Here is a 21,040-nt window from a genome sequence, read left to right on the forward strand (position 1 = left end):
GGAAATGTTTGTTAAATCGACGTTATTAATGTAAAAGACTAAATTTATACATTGGTTTTTAACTTTGTTAATGACAATTATGGAACTAGAGCGTTCACGGAAGTGTCACTAATCGGATTATAAAGGGTCGGGCGGGACCGGCCGATAATGACCCTGCCCGTCCGTCTGGGCTGCCTCAACTTAGGGTGGCGAGAGGTATACCAAATCACGTATTATTTGGTCAGGTTTATGAGACCTGCGGGAAAGTTTTAGGGAAAGGTTCTAATTTAACTGTAGTGTCAGTTGGATTTTGATAAAAGAATTACTTTTTTAGCTACGGAGAATTAGGCTATATCAAGCGGCAACGGAGCGCACGCTCAGCCGATGCCACCGTTTATTGGATAATAAGGCCACGCATTTATTATCCAAAACACTGTAGCTACATGTTATAAGGATATACATTGTATTCTACATTTTAAATGAAATATGTAAAATTAACTCTCTTTGATAACTGTTGTCATAAAATTTGTAGGATCGGGAATGAATAACATTTCCTTAACCAAAAACATAGTTTATTACATTTTGCAATCTTATAAAAATATTTACGACCTGAAAGTAAACATCTAAAAAATTAAACATTTCATCATCTCTGGATTTTTCTAAACGTTTTTAAGTTTCTTTAGACATTTTCTTTTTTTGCCACTAGCAAAATTGCATTGTCTTAGCCTCCTATTGATTTGTTGAGGGAAACTAAAATATCGCACGTTTGGTTGCGTTTTCTTATTTTTCGAACTACAGTATTACAACAACCGTACACTGCATAATGGGGCATTTTTGTAGAAAGATGTGTGCCCTGTGGAAAACTGACATCTACTGCAACTCGCGGTGAACACAGAAACGAAAACAAAACAAACAACACGTGATCATCCCCCGCACACACCCCCGCACCCGAGCCAAAGTTGCGACATAGATAACAACCCCAGTGAAACAGGATCCTAGCTGTCGAATTAAACTGGAATATCACATTTTATTATCATGGTATTGCAAGAGTGAAACAATTTTATATTTTAACCTGATTATAAATACAATGTTTAATCACCAACTTATTTTTTTAACAGAGTACATTTTATTTTATATACTACGTTAAATACATTCCTTTGCGTTAAAGATCATTTATTATTTAAACCACTATTTGCAAACTTTGGTTTTAACTAATCAACAACGATTTGCAATACTTAAAATGCAATTTGGCAACGTTGACCCTATTCACCGAGGAGACAATATATTATCTAGCAAAAAACCACTAAGTGGTAACACTTTCCCCGCCAAGTCAGCAATCCAAAAAAGTTAATAAATCATTACTTTTTCCGCCAAGAAAAACAATGTAATGTATGTAAGTTTGGCAACTTGGCGGCAGACTTTTGCTTGGTTTTTTTCATTTAAGTTACGTTCGTGGATAATTTCACAAATCAACTTCTCTAATTAAATAGTCCAACTAAGTATAATTTATGAAATGTGGCACAAATAAGGTCAAATTTTGTAAAATAAGCTCTCACCTAGCAATGTACCAATGGGAGGGATACTTGCTCAATGAAACTAGTTTTATGGTATTTTTTAAAGGGATCGAGCAAAAGTCTGCCGCCAAGTTGCCAAACTTACATACATTACATTGTTTTTCTTGGCGGAAAAAGTAATGATTTATTAACTTTTTTGGATTGCTGACTTGGCGGGGAAAGTGTTACCACTTAGTGGTTTTTTGTTAGATTTTATTTATTTTTGTAGAAAATTAACAGTTAAAATAAAAATCCTCTTTTCTCTGATATATAGACCACGGCACAACTACATCTCATTTAATTTCAATAATATTGTTAATGTAGAACTAAATTCTACATTTTTGGTCTTATCTGCTTTAAACAGATTAAAAACTTTTTGACACACGTACCAAAATTACTATTTAACAAACCCACTGGGCTTAAACTCAGTTTCAAATTTCATCAATGCTCATCTTGAACAACATAAAATGTGTTGATGTTACATAAGTGTTCTAATAATTAAACCCGTATATCTAAAGACTAGTGTAAATTGAGCCCTTATTAGAGATGTAAAAATGTAATCAAACTAATTAGGTTTGTTAGAAATAGCATAAGGCAAAACAAATATTGAATAACTCATTTATCCTACATTTACATATCACTTTTTAATTGCTTGTTTAACATATGTAGAGTGATTTTCCCGATCGTTTTATTTGTTTTAGTGTATCAAAACATAGAACAAACCTTAGTACTAGCGTACTAGTACTAAGTTTCAAGTTCCTAGGTTTCATATGTTTTGATAAGTAGTATTAAACTGTTAAAAATGACGAGCTGCTGTACCAGTGTACCATCGGTACACTGCATTTTTCAATGGAAAGTATCGGGGAATATCACTGCTCTAAGTAATTTTATATAGTAAGTAGTTCAAATCATTCAGTATACCTGAAAAAAATACTTTATAAAAGTATTAAAATAATTTTTCAGCTGTTCCTATGAATTTATCTAACATTTAATTAATTAAGATTTAATCGCAGCTGGTCCTTCTTTTGTTTTGATTTTAATCCCATGTTATTTAAATGGGCCAAACTCGTACTTTGAGGGCTTGCCAAGGGTTTATGGGTCAACGCACCGACTTGAGACCCTCAAAAGGCACATCTACACGCTAAGGGCTTTCAAACAACATAAAAAACATTAAAATCGAGCCAGTGGTTTGGGCTGTAGGTCCGTCAACATTTAAGGAGAAGAAGGAGAACACGGAAAATTTGTGAATTTTCAAACTAGTTTTTCTTGGCTCAAACACAACCGTTTTTTAAATTCTTTTTTTAATTTTGTTGAGAATGATTGCCCCTATCCAGTAGATGAACAATTATTTTAATAGCTTTTGTTTCTTCAGAGCTATAGACGAGTAAAAAAGCCACTTTGTCACGTCATGTATATATACACTGCAGCAGCTGTGTACCGCTGGGGGACTTGGCGGGGCGGAACGCTGCCGCGTTCCTTAATATATTCTCTGTGAACTATTACGAAATAACCCATATCCAAACGGGGAAAAACACACTGAAGTCAACAGAACAACAATTTTTCACATAAAAATATAAATACAGGAATAAAATATCAATGATACTATATTCATGAAACTACATTATTTGTTGGATGGCAATGTGTGATTAATACTTGGCAACTGACTCGACTCGCAGCACGCGCTCCGATCACGCGCTCATATAACTTAGCATATCTCAGGAAATAACGCCTCTAACGGTATATAGTTTGAAGGAAAGTTAAATTTGGATCTTTATCTAAAACTTTCCCGCTGGCCAAATGCTTCTAACCAAATAGTACGTGATTTGGTAGCCGACTAAATTTTACATGTTTAGTTTTAAGAAAGGCCAAGTATAAAGAGTGATTTCACGCTTATTTTTTTAACAATTACAAACTATTTTTTCACAACACGCATCGTCCACTTATAATTGATGTCCATGTCAAGTTTCATAATTTTTCCTCAATTCTAACAGTTCAAAATGTTGATGTTAATAGAGCAGTGTCACGCTGAGCTATATACGCGCGCGAAGCGGTTTGCCCCCAAGGTGACGTCACGTCGCGATGCGCAGAACGGTCTCAAACTCGTCCGGCTGAGTAGCACACCTTATTTACTTCCACCATGATAAGAATCATATTATATTCTAAAGCAATAACCTATTTCTAAGTGATATGTAGGCCTAATTAAAAATTAAATACTCAGATATTTTAATTTCCATTTCAGTAATTGAGAGCGTTATTGGACATCAGCCTCAAAAAGAAAGCACTCCTCCCAACGATTTAAATTCTCCAGGTTTGTTATTAACAAGCTTGCCTATCCAATTTTTAATATTTTTTTTAGAATTTGATTTTTTTAATTGGAACACTGCAAGTACCAATTAAACTGTCCTAAGGTTAAATTGTGTCCTAACCTTAGCCATGCGTGTTTTAGATTTTTATGATTTATTTAGAAGCAGCAGATCATAAATACATCTTGACAAATTTCTTACCTCACCTTTCCCCCTTCAATAGCTAAGGTAAGTGTTTTTGATAAATTTTCGATGTGAGTTTGCCAATTTAATTGTGAGTTTTTGTATTCATAAATAATAAAAGGCGTTAGGAACTATAAAATTTTAGTTGAAATTTAGGGTGATCTTGCCTTTTATATTGGAGACGGAGAATTGTATCAGCTATATTTTGGATACATTGGATAAACAGTCCTCAAGAGAATGGAGCTCTCTGGTGATGGTGAGATGAATGTCTTTTTTCTCTTTGCAAACGATTGCTCAGGGTGTCCACATTCTGGAAAGTCAGGGATAGTCATGGAAAAAAATTTTGGTCATTGAGAGTCAGGGAAATAGGCAAGAAGTCATGGAAATTTCCAATTATGGATGGATTTGAGGGGACCATTCAATGCTCTAGTCAGCTGTAACCCGGACTGTTGGGGATTTTTCACAAATGTTCGACAATTTAATTTATTACAGTTGTATTATTTTATGAGTTTTCGGTTTGTTTTAGTTCATTGTTGTACCTATTGTACTCCATTGTTATCTGTTATTACATATTTCAGTATTTTCTGCAAAATAACATGTCCAGGCAGTTATATTTGTGTGTGTATGTTATATTATAATTTGCGTGTAAAGTTTGTGAGTCATGGAAATCAATGGTAAATGGTCATGGATAGTCATGGAAAGTCATGGAAATTAATGACAAATTTTTTGTGGACACCCTTGTTGCTGTGTCATCTGCATACTGAAATATTGGCATTTTTTATGCACTTCCAAGGTCGTTTCCAAATAATAAGAACAAACATGGACCAAGAATTTATCCTTGCGGCACTGCAAATGGAACATCCTCCCATTCTGACATGTAATTCAAGAGGACCTACCGGGAAAACTAGGAATTATGGGTGAATTTTGTATTTCTACTGGGAATTTTCAATTTAGGCCACTGCGATCACGTAGTGCGACCATGTAGTTTTCATTACCGAGGAAGACAATGATGTCCACATGGCCGGGAGGATGATGGGAATAATGCTGCAATCACGGAAAACAATAATGTGCACACAACTGAGGAAATTATCCAAATTTTGCTGCAATCGCCGGAAATGTTAATGATGTCCAAACAACTGTAGGAGATGTTCATGTTTTTACAGCGATCGCGCAAGACGGAAATGATGTCTACACGGGCATGACAAATGATCATAATTTTGCCGCCATCACAGAAGACGATGATAATGTCCACACGACCGGCAGACATGGTTTTGACAAATCACTAATAAATAATTTCATTTTTTCAGTTTCTACAAAAAGCATAATTCAAGCTAAGCCACAAACACCTAAAGGACCGAGCATGGAATCTAGAAACAGTGTTGATAAAGGTGGGTTAGACATTTATTCGTCATAACTATTTGGGCAACTAGCTTAATAACTTGGCATGTATTGCTTAAGTATTTTATTATATAACACTCTTTGTTTTCTGAATGTTGGTTCAAATTAACATATATTATGATATATTATCCACCCCTTACTTTCCCATGTATTGTGATTACTAATTTTTGTAATTTTGTATTGTAATTTGTGTTGGGACGTACAAGAAGAAACCAATTTCTCGTTCAACATAATGTGTTATTAAAATGTTTACCCAGCAATGGCCTATTATGATTCTAACTCATGTCATATCAAGTAAAATTGTTGCCCTAACCTTTGTTTTGAAAATGTTGACTAAATGTTAACACCTAAAGCCCACACATTAATCTGTTGTACACAAGCTTAACACAAAAGCTTTAAGCTTAACAGAAAACCCAATAAGAATCGTAATATTGTATTCTAAATCAATAACCTATTTCTAAGTGATATGTAGGCCTAATTAAAAATAAAATGCATATGAAAACACTCAGATATTTTAATTTCGGTTTCAGTAATTGAGAGCGTTATTGGACATCAGCCTCAAAAAGAAAGCACTCCTCCCAAGGATTTAAATTCTCAAGGTTTGTTATTTACAAGCTTGTCTATTCATTTTTTTATTTTTTTTAAATTGATTTTTTAAATTGGAACACTGCAGTTAGGCCTACCAACTAAACCGTCCTAAGGTTAAATTGTGTCCTAACCTTAGTCATGCGTACATGTTTTAGATTTTTTTTATTTATTTAGAAGCAACAGATCAAAAATACATCTTGACAAATTTCTTAACTCGCTTTTCTCTCTTCATATAGCTAAGGTAAGTTTTTTCGATAAATCTTCGATGTGAGTTTGCCAATTTAATTGTGAGTCTTTTTGTATCCCTAAATAGCAAAAGGCGTTAGAAACTATCAAATTTTAGTTTGAATTTATTGTGATCTTGCCTTTTATATTGTAGACAGAGAATTGTATCAGCTATATTTTGGATACATTCATGGAAAAGTCGTTGACTGTAAACCAGTCCTCAAGAGAATGGAGCTCTCCGGTGATGGTGTGATGAATGTCTTTTTTTTCTCTTTGCAAACGATTGCTGTGTCATCTGCAATAGGAACAAACATGGACCAAGAATTTATCCTTGAGACACTCAAAATGGAACATCCTCCCATTCTGACATGCAATTCAGAAGACCTGCCAGGAAAACCAGGAATTATGAAGCAATTTTGTATTTCTACCTGGAATTTTCAATTTAGGCTACTGCGATCGCGCAATGCAACGATGAAGTTTTCATTACCAAGGAAGACAATGATGTCCACACTGCCGGGAGGATGATGGGAATAATGTTGCGATCACGGAAGACAATAATGTACACACAACCGCGGCAATGATCAGAATTTTGCCGCAATCCCTAGAAACAATAATGATGCTTACACAGGCACAAGCGATTATCAGAATTTTGCCGCCATCGTGGAAGACGATGATAATGTCCAGACGACCGGCATACATGGTTTCGACAAATCACTAATAAAGGTATTAATTTTTTTCAGTTCCTACAAAAAGCGTTTTTCAAGCTAAGCCACAAACACCTAAAGGGCCGAGCATGGAATCTAGAAACAGTGTTCATGAAGGTGGGTTTAACATTTATTTGTCATAAGTATTTGGACAACTAGCTCAATAACTTGCATGTATTGCATACGTTTTTTATTATATAACACTCTTTGTTTTCTGAATGTTGGTTCAAATTAACATACATTATCCACCCCTTACTTTTCCCATGTATTGTGATTAATATTTTTTGTCATTTTATTTTATTATTTAGGCCTATTGTAATTTGTGTTGGGATGAACAACAAGAAAGAATTTCTCGTTCAACCCAGTTTGTTATTAAAATGTTTACCCAGCAATGGCCTGTTATGATTCTAACTCATGTCATATCAAGTAAAATTGTTGCCCTAACCTTTGTTTTGAAAATGTTGACTAAATGATAACTCGCACTAATCTGTTGTACACAAGCTTAACACAAAGCTTTAATCTTAACAGAAAACCCAATAAGATTCATATTATATTCTAAATCAATAACCTGTTTCTAAGTTATATGTAGGCCTAATTAAAAATAAAATGCATGTGAAAACACTCAGATATTTTAATTTCCATTTCAGTAATTGAAAGCGTTATTGGACATCAGTCTCAAAAAGAAAGCACTCCTCCCAAGGATTTTAATTCTCAAGGTTTGTTAGCTTACCTATTAATTTTTTATATTTTTTTTACAATTTGATTTTTTAAATTGGAACACTTCAGCTACCAATTAAACTGTCCTAAGGTTAAATTATGTCCTAACCTTAGCCATCCGTAGATGTTTGGATTTTTATTATTTATAGGGATGGACGGGATTGACTTTTTAGTTCGGGGCGGGATTTTTATTTCCTTCCCAATTTTCAGGACGGGACAGGGCGGGCTTTTTTCCTGTGCATAAAGTATTGCAGTTACCAAAAAATACAAAATCAATTTTTACCATTTGTGGCACTGATCTATAAAAACAAGAAATGGGTAAAAATTTACAGGTATAGAAACTTGTGACTTGCGTTCGAAATGACTTGAGGTCACGGCATGATCATCGGTATGACTCCGCAGTCACGACACAATCGTCGAAATGACTTCGCCTCCTGCGTTTGCGGGACTATGGTGAACATCTCTCGCGGTAGTGGTGTCATCGTCACTCGCGAAGCGGCAAAATCCCCGACGATCGGATCAAATCCTGTCCCGAAAAATACCCAAATCAAAAGTAATCCCATCCCGAATTTTCCCAAAAATTTCCCAAAATTTTGGGACTTGTCAATTCTTAATGATTTATTTAGAAGCATCAGATCATAAATACATCTTGACGAATATCTTCCCTCTTCGAACATCCTGCCATTCTGACATGTAATTCAGGAGGACCTGCCGGGAAAACCAGGAATTATGCGTGAATTTTGTATTTCTACCGGAAATTTTCAATTCAGGCTTTTGCGATCACGTATTGCGACAATGAAGTTTTCATTACGAAGGAAGACCATGATGTCCACACAGCCGCTAGGATGATGGGAATAATGCTGCAATCTTGGAAGACGATAATGTACACACAACCGCAGAAAATTATCAGAATTTTGCTGCAATCGCACGAGATGTTAATGATGTCCAAACGACCGCAGGATATGTTCATGATTTTACAGCGATCGCGCAAGCCGGTAATGATGCCTACAAGGGTATAACGGATGATCAGAATTTTGCCGCCATCGCGGAAGATGATGATACTGTCCTCACAATCGGCAGACGTGGTTTTGACAAATCACTAATAAAGGTATTCTTATTTCAGTTCTTACAAAAAGCATAATTCAAGCTAAGCCACAAACACCTAAAGGGCCGAGCATGGAATCTAGAAACAGTGTTGATGATGGTGGGTTTGATATATATTTTTCTTAAGTATTTAGACTACTAGTTCAATCACTTGGCGTGTATTGCTTAATATTTTTATTATATAACATACTTTGTTTTCTGAATATAATGTGGGTTCAAATTAATATAAATTATCCACTCCTTACTTTTCCAACTAATCTATGTCAATTTATAAGTAATTTGTGTTGGCTGTTCTTAATATAAGAAGGTTTCAACTGACTACGATAAGATCCCCGTGTGTAGAACGGGCACACAGCTAGTATCAAGTAAAACTGTTGTCCTAACCTTTGTTTTAAAAACTTTGGCTAGATGTTAACACCTAAATCCCACACATTAATCTCTTGTACTCAAGCTTAAGACAAAACCCATTAAGAATCGTCTTATATTTTGAACAATAACCTATTTGTGATATGTAGGCCTAGTTAAAAATTAAATACAAAATGTGAAAGCACTCAATGTGTGACGCAAAATTCTAGGGGGGGAATAAACTAGTATTCACCTAAGTCAGGCTAGGCCTACCCTAGAATCGGCCACACTCAAATTTCTTCCCCGGAGTGCTCAGAAGGAGCCGAGAAAAATCCAGGGGTCGATACGAAGTTGTCACGGCTTTGACTGATCAATTTATTTAAATTTAATCGAAGGCTCAGAGCTCTAGAAGCGCTCAGGAAATCCTGCAGACGCCCAGTTGGAGCTATATCATCCCAGCCTTCGTACAAGTGTTTTGGAGAATTTTGCCTAACTTTTAGAATGACTCTGTAGGGCCGACGAGTATCCAATCTTAAGCCAATGTGATATAAATACTCGTAATGAACTTTAAAATAATTAGCTAAAGGCCTAGGTAAATAGTATAAGATCGAATATAATGTAAAACCCAATCCCTACAGAGTCGTCGGGGCCTAATTAATATAATTGGGCGGATAATTTATCGTGATAGGTTTAAAATAAATTTAATATTAATTTTCGTAGCTGGTTGTTCAAATCAGCCCGCTCCCAAGACTTGGTTCTTTCACCCGCCAAAGACGGGGTTTAGAACTTAGACGACAAGTCTCGGGGTATTAAAACGTCGAATCGACTAGAATAAATTTAAGTAATAAATAATCGTTAAACGAACAGAATAAACGTAATTTCGTAGCAAATTAATTTAAACGAACCGAAAGATATCCACCGCTAGTCACTGGCAGGCAGGAACTGGCGGGTTTTATGCAAGTCGGCGAAAACTAAGTTAATAAAATTTAGAAAATTAAATCGAATTTAAACGGGTAAAAATGAGTGGCAGACGAGTATACGTATATTAAAAGAATAATAAAATGAACGTTAGAAAGTCTAACAACGAAGTTAGCTAACCTGAATCAATAACGTAGAATCGTATGGCGTGATCGTAATTTCGCAAGAGCTTCTCGTGAACAAGTCGACGGTTGAACAGCGAATAATCCTTGTCCGGCTCAAATCCCGATTTCCTCGGCCGCGGCTCAAGCGCTGCGGTGGCGATTTCGGAAACTAGCCAACAGCTGGTCGGGGATTCGCCTGTTGAGCCGGTCTAGTTGTCGTCTGTCGTTGGTCAACAAACACCATTTTGAGGTTAAGTGATGTTGTAATCGGCGTTAAATATTCGTAAAATCGGTCGTTTTAACTTTATTATGTGAAACGGAGTGCTATTATGAATAAATATATCGTTGTGGGTGTGTTTGTGTACTTCACTGTTATTAAAAGTAGGCCTACGTTCTTTGGCCCATAGCCCAAGCTAGGGCCAGCACATAGGCCTAGGATTAGGATGTTGTGGATAAAAATCGGGTAAGTTATGGTGTTTGTTGACTAGCAATACGTTTTTTACCCCCCTTAAAATTTGGTACCTCACAAATGTTTTAATTTCCGTTTTAGTGATTGAAAGCATTATTGGACATCAGCCTCAAAAAGAAACCACTTCTCCCATGGATTTAAATTCTCAAGGTTTGTTATTTACAAGCTTCTTAAATTTGTTTGATAAAAAAAATTTACTCTTTTGTTATTTATTTTGAGCACTGCAGTTATTCAACCAATTCAACTGTCCTAAGGTGGCAAAATTGTTCCTAACCTTGTTCATGTATACAAGTTTATGTTTTATTTTTAAGCAGCAGATCGTAAATACATGAAGACAAATTTCTTCCCTCGCTTTTCACTCTTGATTTACAATGGTGTTGGGTTGGCAAGTTCTTACAATCACTGTTGTCTAAGGTACCTCTTTCACTAACATCATACAAGTGCCGCCATTGTTTAAATCAGAAACTATTGTTGTTGATCAATTACAAAATGAAATAGACATTGTCAGTTGTCACAAGTGGTAACACTATCAACTAACCAAAGGATCTAGTAAACAACGTTCAAACTTTTTGTCAAATCAATATTGTTTATTTTCTTTCCCCAATTAATTTTATTGTATTCATTCTGAAACGTTTATAATATTGACGGCTGGTAGCATCAAGCTACATTTGATTATTTTTAGTAGTCAAATGTAATTGTGCCTTAAAAGTCTTATTGGTGTTTTGGTTTCAGAGTTGTACCAAGCTGTACCAAGTTCCTCAAGCGTCAAACGCTCTTCAGTCTCAACCAGTTTGAGTAAGTAGCTTGAGACGTTCAAATTTCTAAATGATCAGTTAGCTACTGATACAAGTACTTATTTTGATTTTATTAAATGGGGGCACAACTCAACCCAAACAAGAGCACAGAATGAAATGAGCTACCTTGTGTAGCTTTGTTCCATAAGATTAGGTGACTTTAGACAGCACATCCATGCTGAACACAAATTAAATCACTTTGGTAAAATCCACTCAGGCTTAAAATGATTCAAAATGTAGGCTACCAAACACAATCAAAAAACCAGCCGATCACTCTTTTACAAAAATAAGAAATTATGTAGCTTATCGAGAATTTCTAGATCTTAATTCCATGTTTTTGGTGCTGGGAAACATAAAGGTTGAACCTTGAGGCGTAGGAGCGTTTAAATTTTTAATGAGTTATTTGAAATGTGCTCAGATTTAACATGGAAATTTGTTCCAGATGATTCCCGAACAAAGACCAGTAGAGTGTCTAAGATCTCCCAAAGGCCATCTACTTTACCAGTTGTACCGGAGGAAACTGCTGTGCAAGGTATGTAGAGGTTTGTTTGGCTTGTACAGGTATTCTACTTGAAAAAACCCCAAGTTTTTGCTAAATGTAAAAGAAAATATTGTTTTTGTTAATTTAAAATCAAACAGAGCCATTGACTAGTGATCTTAAAGAGAAAGTTAAAACAATTGATTTATCATTTATACTCCTTTTTATTGCTTTGATGAGTTGTAACTGTATAATTAATTTTTATTCTACATGTAAATAAAAACTTTCACATGTATTACTATTAGGGATGGACGGGATTGAATTTTTAGTTCGGGACGGGACGGGACGGGATTTTTATTTCCTTCCCGATTTTCGGGACGGGACGGGACGGGATTTTTTCTGTGCATAAAAAGAAAGTCTTGAGTATTGCAGTTACCAAAAAAAGACATACAAAATCAATTTTTACCGTTTGTGGTACTGATCTATAAAAACCAAAGAATGGGTAACAATATACAGGTACCTATAGAAACTTGTGACTCACGGTCACGGTGCGATCGTCAAAATGACCGCGTTCACGGTGCGATCGTCGGTAGGACTCCACGGTCACGGCATGATCGTCGGCATGACTCCGCGGTCACGGCATGATCGTCGGCATGACTCCGCGGTCACGGCGCGATCGTCGGCATGACTCCGCGGTCACGGCGCGATCGTCGGCATGACTCCGCGGTCACGGCGCGATCGTCGGCATGACTCCGCGGTCACGGCACGATCGTCGATATGACTCCGCGGTCACGGCGCGATCGTCGGCATGACTCCGCGGTCACGGCGCGATCGTCGGCATGACTCCGCGGTCACGGCGCGATCGTCGGCATGACTCCGCGGTCACGGCGCTTGTCGGTAGAACTCCGCGGTCACGGCGCGATCGTTGGTATGACTCGCGGTCACGGTGCGATCGTCGGTCCAATAATCGCGGTCACGTTGCGATCTTCGTTATGACTCGCGGTCACGTTGCGATCGTCGGTCCAATAATCGCGGTCACGGTGCGATCGTCGGTAGGACTCCACGGTCACGTCGTGATCGTCGGTATGACTCCGCGGTCACGGGGTGATCGTCGGTATGACTCGCGGTCACGGGATGATCGTCGGTATGACTCGCGGTCACGGCATGATCGTCAGTATGACTCCGCGGTCACGGCGCGATCGTCGGCATGACTCCGCGGTCACGGCGCGATCTTCGGCATGACTCCGCGGTCACGGCGCTCGTCGGAAGAACTCCGCGGTCACGGCGCGATCGTCGGTATGACTCGCGGTCACGGTGCGAACGTCGGTCCAATAATCGCGGTCACGTTGCGATCTTCGTTATGACTCGCGGTCACGTTGGGATCGTCGTCGGTCCAATAATCGCGGTCACGGTGCGATCGTCGGCAGGACTCCACGGTCACGTCGTGATCGTCGGTATGACTCCGCGGTCACGGGGTGATCGCCGGTATGAGTCGCGGTCACGGCGTGATCGTCGGCATGACTCCGCGGTCACGGCGTGATCGTCGGTATGACTCCGCGGTCACGGCGTGATCGTCGGTATGACTCCGCGGTCACGGCGCGATCGTCGGTAGTACTCCGCGGTCACGGCGTGATCGTCGGTAGGACTCCGCGGTCACGGCGCGATCGTCGAAATGACTTCGTCTCCTGCGTCGCGGACCTATCACTCGCAATAGCGGCGTCATCGACACTCGCGAAGCGGCAAAATCGCCGACGATCGGACCAAATCCCGTCCCGAAAAATTCCCGAATCAAATGTAATCCCGTCCCGATAATCGGGAATATTTTTTTCCCGAAATATTCCCGAAATTTCGGGACCCGTCCATCCCTAATTACTATGATAGAATAAGAAGTTGAGTTCACCATATGAGATTCCTGTTGTACCTCTGGCCGAGTTTGATCAAGGTTTATTATGCATTGTTGTGTAATGCTAAATTTAAATAATTCAAAAATTGGAGGGAAATGGAATTGCTTCCCCTCTAACGGCCTAAATTTTGTGAACGGAATTTAACTATTTTTTAACAATCCCTAGCAAAGGAAATTAGCTATTACTGAGAGCTTAGTTGCTCAAATTTTGAAATAAAGCTAGAAATACCTCCTTAACTCCCGCTCTTTTAAAGTCAATTAATCACTCTCAAGTACTTTCCCATCCCTTTTTAGCGAATTTCCCTATAGGGAAGTAGCTATTACCGTAGGTCTCATGGTAAGACCTAAGCCCGGGACCGATTTACTTTTTCATTTTGATGTCCCCAGAGGCCAAAAACACCATTCGTTCAAATTTTTATATATCTATATATATATATATATGTGTCCATCCGCACGATAACTTGAGTAATTTTTGTCCGATTTTGATCAAATTTGGTTTGAAGGTGTAAGGCGGGATTAACTTGAATGAGTTCGCGAACCAGCATGATCGGACTATGGGAACGGGGGTTTATGGGGGGTTTTATGGGGTAAAAATAGGTTTTTCCCATTTTTGACCCTAAAAACACAAAATTTCACAATTTCTTTTTAAACCATTTTGTAGAGCTTAAAAAAAAACAAATAATTTAGTATATTGAAGCGTTATTATGCGCCTAATTGTTACGGAGAAAATTCCAAAAAATTGTAATTTTAAAATCCCCATGTTATTCTTATGAAGAATAAGTCAACTGTTGTTGTTTGCTTGTTTATGAACATATTTTGATCAAATTTGGAAAATTCATTAATTTCTTACTAAACCACAGTACCTTTTTTTACATTAAAAAAAAACTTTTTACCCCCCCCCCCTGTTGCAGCAAACCTAAGTACTCATTAAACTAATTCTGTTTAAATTGGGAATAAATGTGATATTTTTAAGGAATGGAAATTCGCTAAGTCTGCAGGTCTGCTGCGGCGGGGGTATTTATTTTATTCGTTTTAATCATTACACTACATCCCGATTAGGCTGTTTAAAATATTTACTTACAACTACATCCGACTTTCTATTAATTACTTTTTTTACCTTTGATAGTAACTTGGTAGTGAGCCATTGATCGTCATGATATAAACTAAACTAAAGGCCTATATTTAAGAAGTTGTTTTTGTAATGTTTTTTTTGTGCTGTATTGCTGGATTTATTTGTGCTAATTAGTACAATAACAACTAGTCAAGTGTTTGTTTATCCAAAATAATGCTTAACTATAACTTCATATAATAAAAAAAAATATATTTTTACATCTCACTTTGCCACTTGTATTTATCTTAGAATTGTATACATAAGAAAAACAAAACAACAGAAACACTCTGATTTTTATTTAAAATACAAATTTCTAACCTGAGTAGATGAATAAAAAGCAATAACTTATGTTGCAGGCACTTCACAAGTTCCCGGAGAAGACATTTTTAAACATTCTAAAGCTCAGAGTGGCTGGCTAATCCCGAAAGAAACGCAAAGCCGAATATCTCTCAAAAGGAAATCTAGCGTTCCAGTGACGATCACTAAAAGAACCAAGAAAACCAAAACCAATCAAGAAGAGGACGATGCAAGTTTATTTGACAGTCCAGAACTTCCTAACCTTTTGGAAACTTCATCACTGGTAAACAGAAGGAAGACACATGTCCTAAAAAAGAAACCTGTAACCCCTGAAATTCTAGAAGAGCACCGAGAAAGTTTAACCTATGGTATTATTGCGTTGGATGATCTAAATAAAATTAAAAACACTGCATCTGATACTGTTGAAAAACGATTAGAGGTCAAATCACAAAAAACTGTACCTAAAACCTCACAGAAAACCCCTTCTAGAAACCAATTAGAAGAGGAACTTGATGTAGCAACAAACTCAAGAGGGAAATTATCTAACAATGTTGCAGGAGAAAGTAAACTTGTCGAAACAAAGGAGCAGCTATCCCAAGGCAAGAATGTATCAGGCGTAGACAGTAAGAAAAGTGAGGTTGAAATCAATACTTCAAAGAGTGATGGCCAAAAAAAGGTGAAAATAGTAAAGAAAACTGTTAAGAGATCCAATCGTGACTTGAATGTTGAATCTTTGGAAAATACTAGACCCAAGAGAACATTGCGTGAAAGAAAGCCCAATATCAATTATGAAGATAATTCTGTTATTGCTCAAGGAGAAAAAGAAAATATGCGAGGTAAGAAAAGAGAACCAACAATAAAGTCCAGTCAAGAAGTTACAGAAGCAAAACCTGCAGCAAGTTCTGTCATTAAGCCTTCTGCAAAGAATAAGCAAAAGAAGAACAATATAGACAAAGAAAACACACCACAAACTGGTACCAAAACATACGATAGTGAAGTAAGTTTTGAACTTGAAGAAGAACATGATGAAAAGGATGTTTTGAAAACGTATAATAATGCTGATGCTCAAGAAGAAAAACCCAAGATCAAGGGTCGTAAAAAAAATGTGGGGAACACAAAAACTGCCAAAACTAATAATAAATTAGCCTCTAAAACTTTAGATGAAAATAATTCAGAAGCGGGTGCAAAAGAAAAAGAAATTTCCAAACCGAGCGGTATTACACAGGGAGTGACGGCTGTGAAGTCTACGACTACATCTGTTAAAAGGAAAACTCAATCCAAAAAACAAACCTCACTTGCAAATGATCTGAACCAAAGAAATGAAGAAATTGAAGCTGCACATGTTTTGTTAGATGTTGAAAACAGAGAGTTTATTTTGCATGGCGAAAGCTCGTCCAATATTGCTTTTACTAACAAAGTGAAAACATCTCTACCTTCTGAAAAGAAACGTGTACAAACATCGGTCTCCAAAAAACATTCTGCCGCAGTTACTGGTGAAGATTTGAATTTAGCTAGCAGCCCATCAAAGTGTGATGTGGGCAAGCAACAAAGTGAATACGAAGTTGAAACTAGTCCTAAAACTGTCGGAAGAAAGAAAAATTCTCAACACCAGTCAAAAGTAAAACCAAAGAGCGGAAGTGTTTCTGAACGTGCTGATGATAAAACCAACAAGCTGGTCCTTGAAACACAGTCCTGTGTTTCTTCCTCCACTGGGACAAAACAAAACACCGAAGATACAGGGTCTGGCGATTCTCATTCAGGTAGACCTAATCTTATTCTGGCAATTTTTATGTCATAAGTAAAGATGAACTAGCAAATGGGGATTTCTATTTATTATTTAAAGGCAGTTTTTACTGTTGAACTTTTTATCTTAGGTTTCGGTTTGTAATTTGTATGTTTTGCAAAATTCTATGGTAAAAGGGAATTGCGTTATTCGTTATGCCTCGGAAACCAGCCTTCAACTCTATTAAAATGTGCAAATTGTATCTTCTTGTAATTCGTTGTAAAGAGACTGCTTAATCAATTGGTCTGAAATTAATGAAGCTTTAAGGTTCATTTGACACAATCTCGTAGTTTCAAATATGCAATTATATTTAGATGATTTTTTAGCCAAGTATAGAATTGCAAAGCTTAAAAAAATACCTTGCCAAGATATCCACTTAACTACCCAGACAATTATGCAAGTTATTCTGTTTTACTTTTATTAGGATACATTTTACGAGTTAGCCATTCTACTCTCAGGACTACAGTAACCTAGCAACCTAGGTCTACATTATTATTGAGAATTCATTAAATATTGGTTTTATAGAGTCTCGTTTCTATTTTCGGAAACGAATACAACACCCAGTCGAGTTTTGGAAGACCCAAACCTTCAGTCAAACATCAAACGAAAGTCGTTAGTACCTACTTATGATTTTAGGCATGGTATGAGCATGGTAGAATTTTGTAGCTAAAAGTCCCATTTATAGAAAAAAATTTCCAATATTTTCTTCAAGCAGAACATAGTAACTGTTATGAGTCTTTCTTCACTCAGTGTGCTACTGTAAAGATTATTTTTCTCCAAGTCTACTAAAATCGATGATATCAAAAAGATGCAAGCTTTCTACAATAATTGTAGGGTTGTTGAATCCTTTTAGTTTGGCATGATTGTAGAGTTATTTACGACAGAAATCAGTACTATCCAGCAGAAAATTTGTGTTAGTGGCTAAATTTAACCAAGTTTTTTGTTCTAATATACATACATACATATATCCTCTACCACTCCGATTATCTTCGGGTCTGGGTGTTCATTAGGCCTCTTCATCTTCTGTCCTTCCACAATTCCACTTCCTCCACATACTGCCATTGCGCTCCTCTTCCTTCCACAACACGTTTCACCTCGTCAAACCACCTTCCTCTGGGACTTCCTTTTAGTCTTCTTCCATCCATTCAAAGTTCACTCATTCTTTTCGAGATTCTTTCATTCTCAATTCTTATGTGGCCAAACCATCTCAATCTCGTCTTCTCTACTCGTTCTCTCATATTTCCTTCAACTATTCCTCTTCTCATCTCTTCATTTCTCATTCTGTCTAAACTTGTTTTACCTTTTATCCCTCTTATAAACTTCATCTCCCCTGCCTGAACCCTACTCTATTCCCTCTCTGTTATGTCCCAAACTTCAGCACCATAGGTAACTATCGGTATATAGTACGTTTTGTACATGGTAACTTAGCTTTCTTTGGTATATCCTTATCCTAGACTAGATGTCCAATACTTTGGTAAAATCCTGCACCTTTCCTCAGTCTCGCCATCACCTCTTGCGCCATCCTTCCATCGTTCGAAATCACCGTCATTAAAAATGTAAATTTTTCAACCAACTTAAGTGGTTTTCGTCCTACTTTTAAAGGTTGTTCCAACACCTTATCTCTTACAATCACCATCACTTCACTCTTTTCCTTACTTATTCTTAGTCCCCCCTCTCTCTCTCTCATAACCTCCGCCCATTTATTCAGTTGTCTTTGTAACTCTCCTTCATTTCTTCCCCACAGCATTTTATCTTTATCATCTGCAAACATCATAGTTCCCACATTTCTCCCAACGTTTCTGACTTCTCTCCACATTATTTCCATTACTGTACCGTACCACATTAAACAAAATCGGTGACAAAATACTTCCCTGTTTCAGTCCCTTCCTTATATCAAACCAACTGGTATACTCTGCAACTGTCCTAACACGTCACTTGTGAATCCTATACAATTCTGTAATCCACCCTGTGTTATTTTTTTTCCATTCCAAATTCCAATACCTTTTAATCTATCCCAGATGGCAGTTCTCTTCAATGAGTCTAATACAGTATGTATGGTCATAATACTCATAATATAAAACTGGCTTTTACTAACATGGGAACAAGGTTAAAGTGCATGAGAATGTTTCCCTTGACGCTCCTACTCGATTGCTGAGTCATCTGGGAGCCCTTCCCGAGTGCAGCTTGTTGCTTGTAGTATTAAGATATTTTGGTTTTACAGTTTAATTGTTTAGTTATTGAGTTGAATTACTGGGCCATACTGTATTTTACTATTTAATTTTGTTATTAATTACAGTTTTGTTTATATAATAATAATCCAAACTATGGCTGTGATTGGCTCTGAAGTTGTTATTTCACTTGTTGAATCAAAAGTTGTGTTACGGGACAAAATAGTTAATAAACTTTCGTTCGTCATTCCTCAGGTCTTAAAATAAATGTTTTAAACATTGTCAACTCCTCATGTTCCAAATTTATTTGATACACCCAGTGGAGACGGTCGCGTTTCTATCTTTTTCTCCACCGGTAAATTATCAAAGCAGCAATAATTTGCTTGTGATCCATACTACTCAACACCTTCCACTGAAATATCAATATACTCTGTTCTGGTGCGTGGGGGGTTCGGATTTTTTAATCTTCCGATTACAAATCAGATATTGTGTGAAAGCAACAGACCCAGGATCATCTGCCCGTACGATTAACACTCGCAAGAGCGAAATTATATAGTGTGAAAGGAGCAATAGACTAATAAAGACTGAAATGCAAATACCATAGTAATGTAATTAAATTATCCTTGGTGATTTCTTCTTACTAAGCAGCTTTTAATTGCAATAATTAGTATATTTTATTTCAGAACAATCGCTTATGAACACTTGATGCATTGCAATTTTAATCACATAATTTATCACATTTTTTAGGTCAGCTATTGTCATCTAAAAAACGAAAAAAACCAGAAGAGAATCTCAATAACTTGCACCCAAAGTACAGTAAGTTTGGTAATGTATTTCCACAAGTTTAAATTGGTAGAAGTTTTCTAAAGCTTTTTTAGGTTTATTTTTATAGAACCCTATTAATAAATTTATTTTCATGTATTAGAGCTAGAGAACTGTGTGGTTACGTTTTAATACAATTCAATTTGAATGAACAACAACTAACAACTAAGACGGTTGTGGTTGGGTCCGTGGAATTGGCTAACTCCGGAACTCGCTAACCTCATGTTAAACGCCCTTATCTTCAAATTTGGTCGATAAGAGGAACTCGCTAACTTGTTCGGTTTCGGAATTGGCTTACTCCGGAACCCGCTAACCCGCTCTAGAGCCGGGTTAGCGAATTCCGTCCTCGTACGGAAGTGGCTAACTCGGTCCATCGGCGGAACTCGCTAACTCCCAATCAGAGTCCAATAGGAGCCAAGCACGAATATTTTTGGCCAGTGTTGCCGAAAGTGTAGTATACCTAAATCGTATCGGTACCATAATGTCGTATCCTACGATTAATTAGGAGTAAGAGCAACGTAGTCGATAAAATAAATATATTTAGAAGTATGTTTAACATTATTCTTATGATTATTAGGGTGGAAAATGCATTATACTCTTACCATAGACTAACCAACACAAGTAAACTTTACATGCCATTGTAAACTTTGAAGCTCGTTTTTCGTGTCTAGTTCATGTCCGGTGACACTGATCACTAGTGTCAACAAAATTGTGTTTCTATTATTTTATAGTTAACTTCATGATTTGTTCTTTACTGTTTGGTTATATATCTAGGGGACGTGTTATTAGTTGTGATTAGAACGTTTTATTTGGTTAAACGAGGTTTTAAATTAGGTACTGAAAACAAGAAACAATTGTAAACAAAACACGACCTCTAAAGACAGTGCACCGAAACGAACAATACAACCATAGATAAAACATACTCCCTTAGTGATACAACTGTCTTCAGATGATCCATAAGGATGAGAAATTTACTAATATAAGGGAATATGTTTTATATGTGGGTTTCTTACTTAAATAGTAGCTTATTGGTA

The 21,040-nt window shown here is 37.0% G+C and overlaps 1 protein-coding gene across 13 annotated transcripts in view; it reads left to right on the forward strand.

Annotated features, from left to right (window-relative positions):
- The window catches only part of LOC128996636 (serine-rich adhesin for platelets-like), a 42,550-nt gene that overhangs the window by 9,297 nt on the left and 12,213 nt on the right, over nt 1-21,040 (forward strand). For 2 of the 13 annotated variants that reach the window (XM_054422046.1, XM_054422042.1), the window contains 10 exons: nt 5,326-5,406; nt 5,947-6,015; nt 6,970-7,050; nt 7,581-7,649; nt 8,774-8,854; nt 11,383-11,445; nt 11,887-11,976; nt 15,293-16,993; nt 17,542-17,628; nt 19,932-20,009. In XM_054422046.1, coding sequence (XP_054278021.1) covers nt 5,326-5,406; nt 5,947-6,015; nt 6,970-7,050; nt 7,581-7,649; nt 8,774-8,854; nt 11,383-11,445; nt 11,887-11,976; nt 15,293-16,993; nt 17,542-17,628; nt 19,932-20,009 — 2,400 coding nt within the window. The remainder of the gene's footprint in view (nt 1-5,325; nt 5,407-5,946; nt 6,016-6,969; nt 7,051-7,580; nt 7,650-8,773; nt 8,855-11,382; nt 11,446-11,886; nt 11,977-15,292; nt 16,994-17,541; nt 17,629-19,931; nt 20,010-21,040) is intronic. The other 11 variants (XM_054422043.1, XM_054422048.1, XM_054422049.1 and 8 more) reach the window with 11 other exon arrangements.

The sequence above is a fragment of the Macrosteles quadrilineatus genome, unplaced genomic scaffold (assembly GCF_028750875.1).
Source record: "Macrosteles quadrilineatus isolate MER2022 unplaced genomic scaffold, UCM_ALF_1.0 Scaffold_6__1_contigs__length_79288215, whole genome shotgun sequence".
Lineage (NCBI taxonomy): Eukaryota > Metazoa > Arthropoda > Insecta > Hemiptera > Cicadellidae > Macrosteles > Macrosteles quadrilineatus.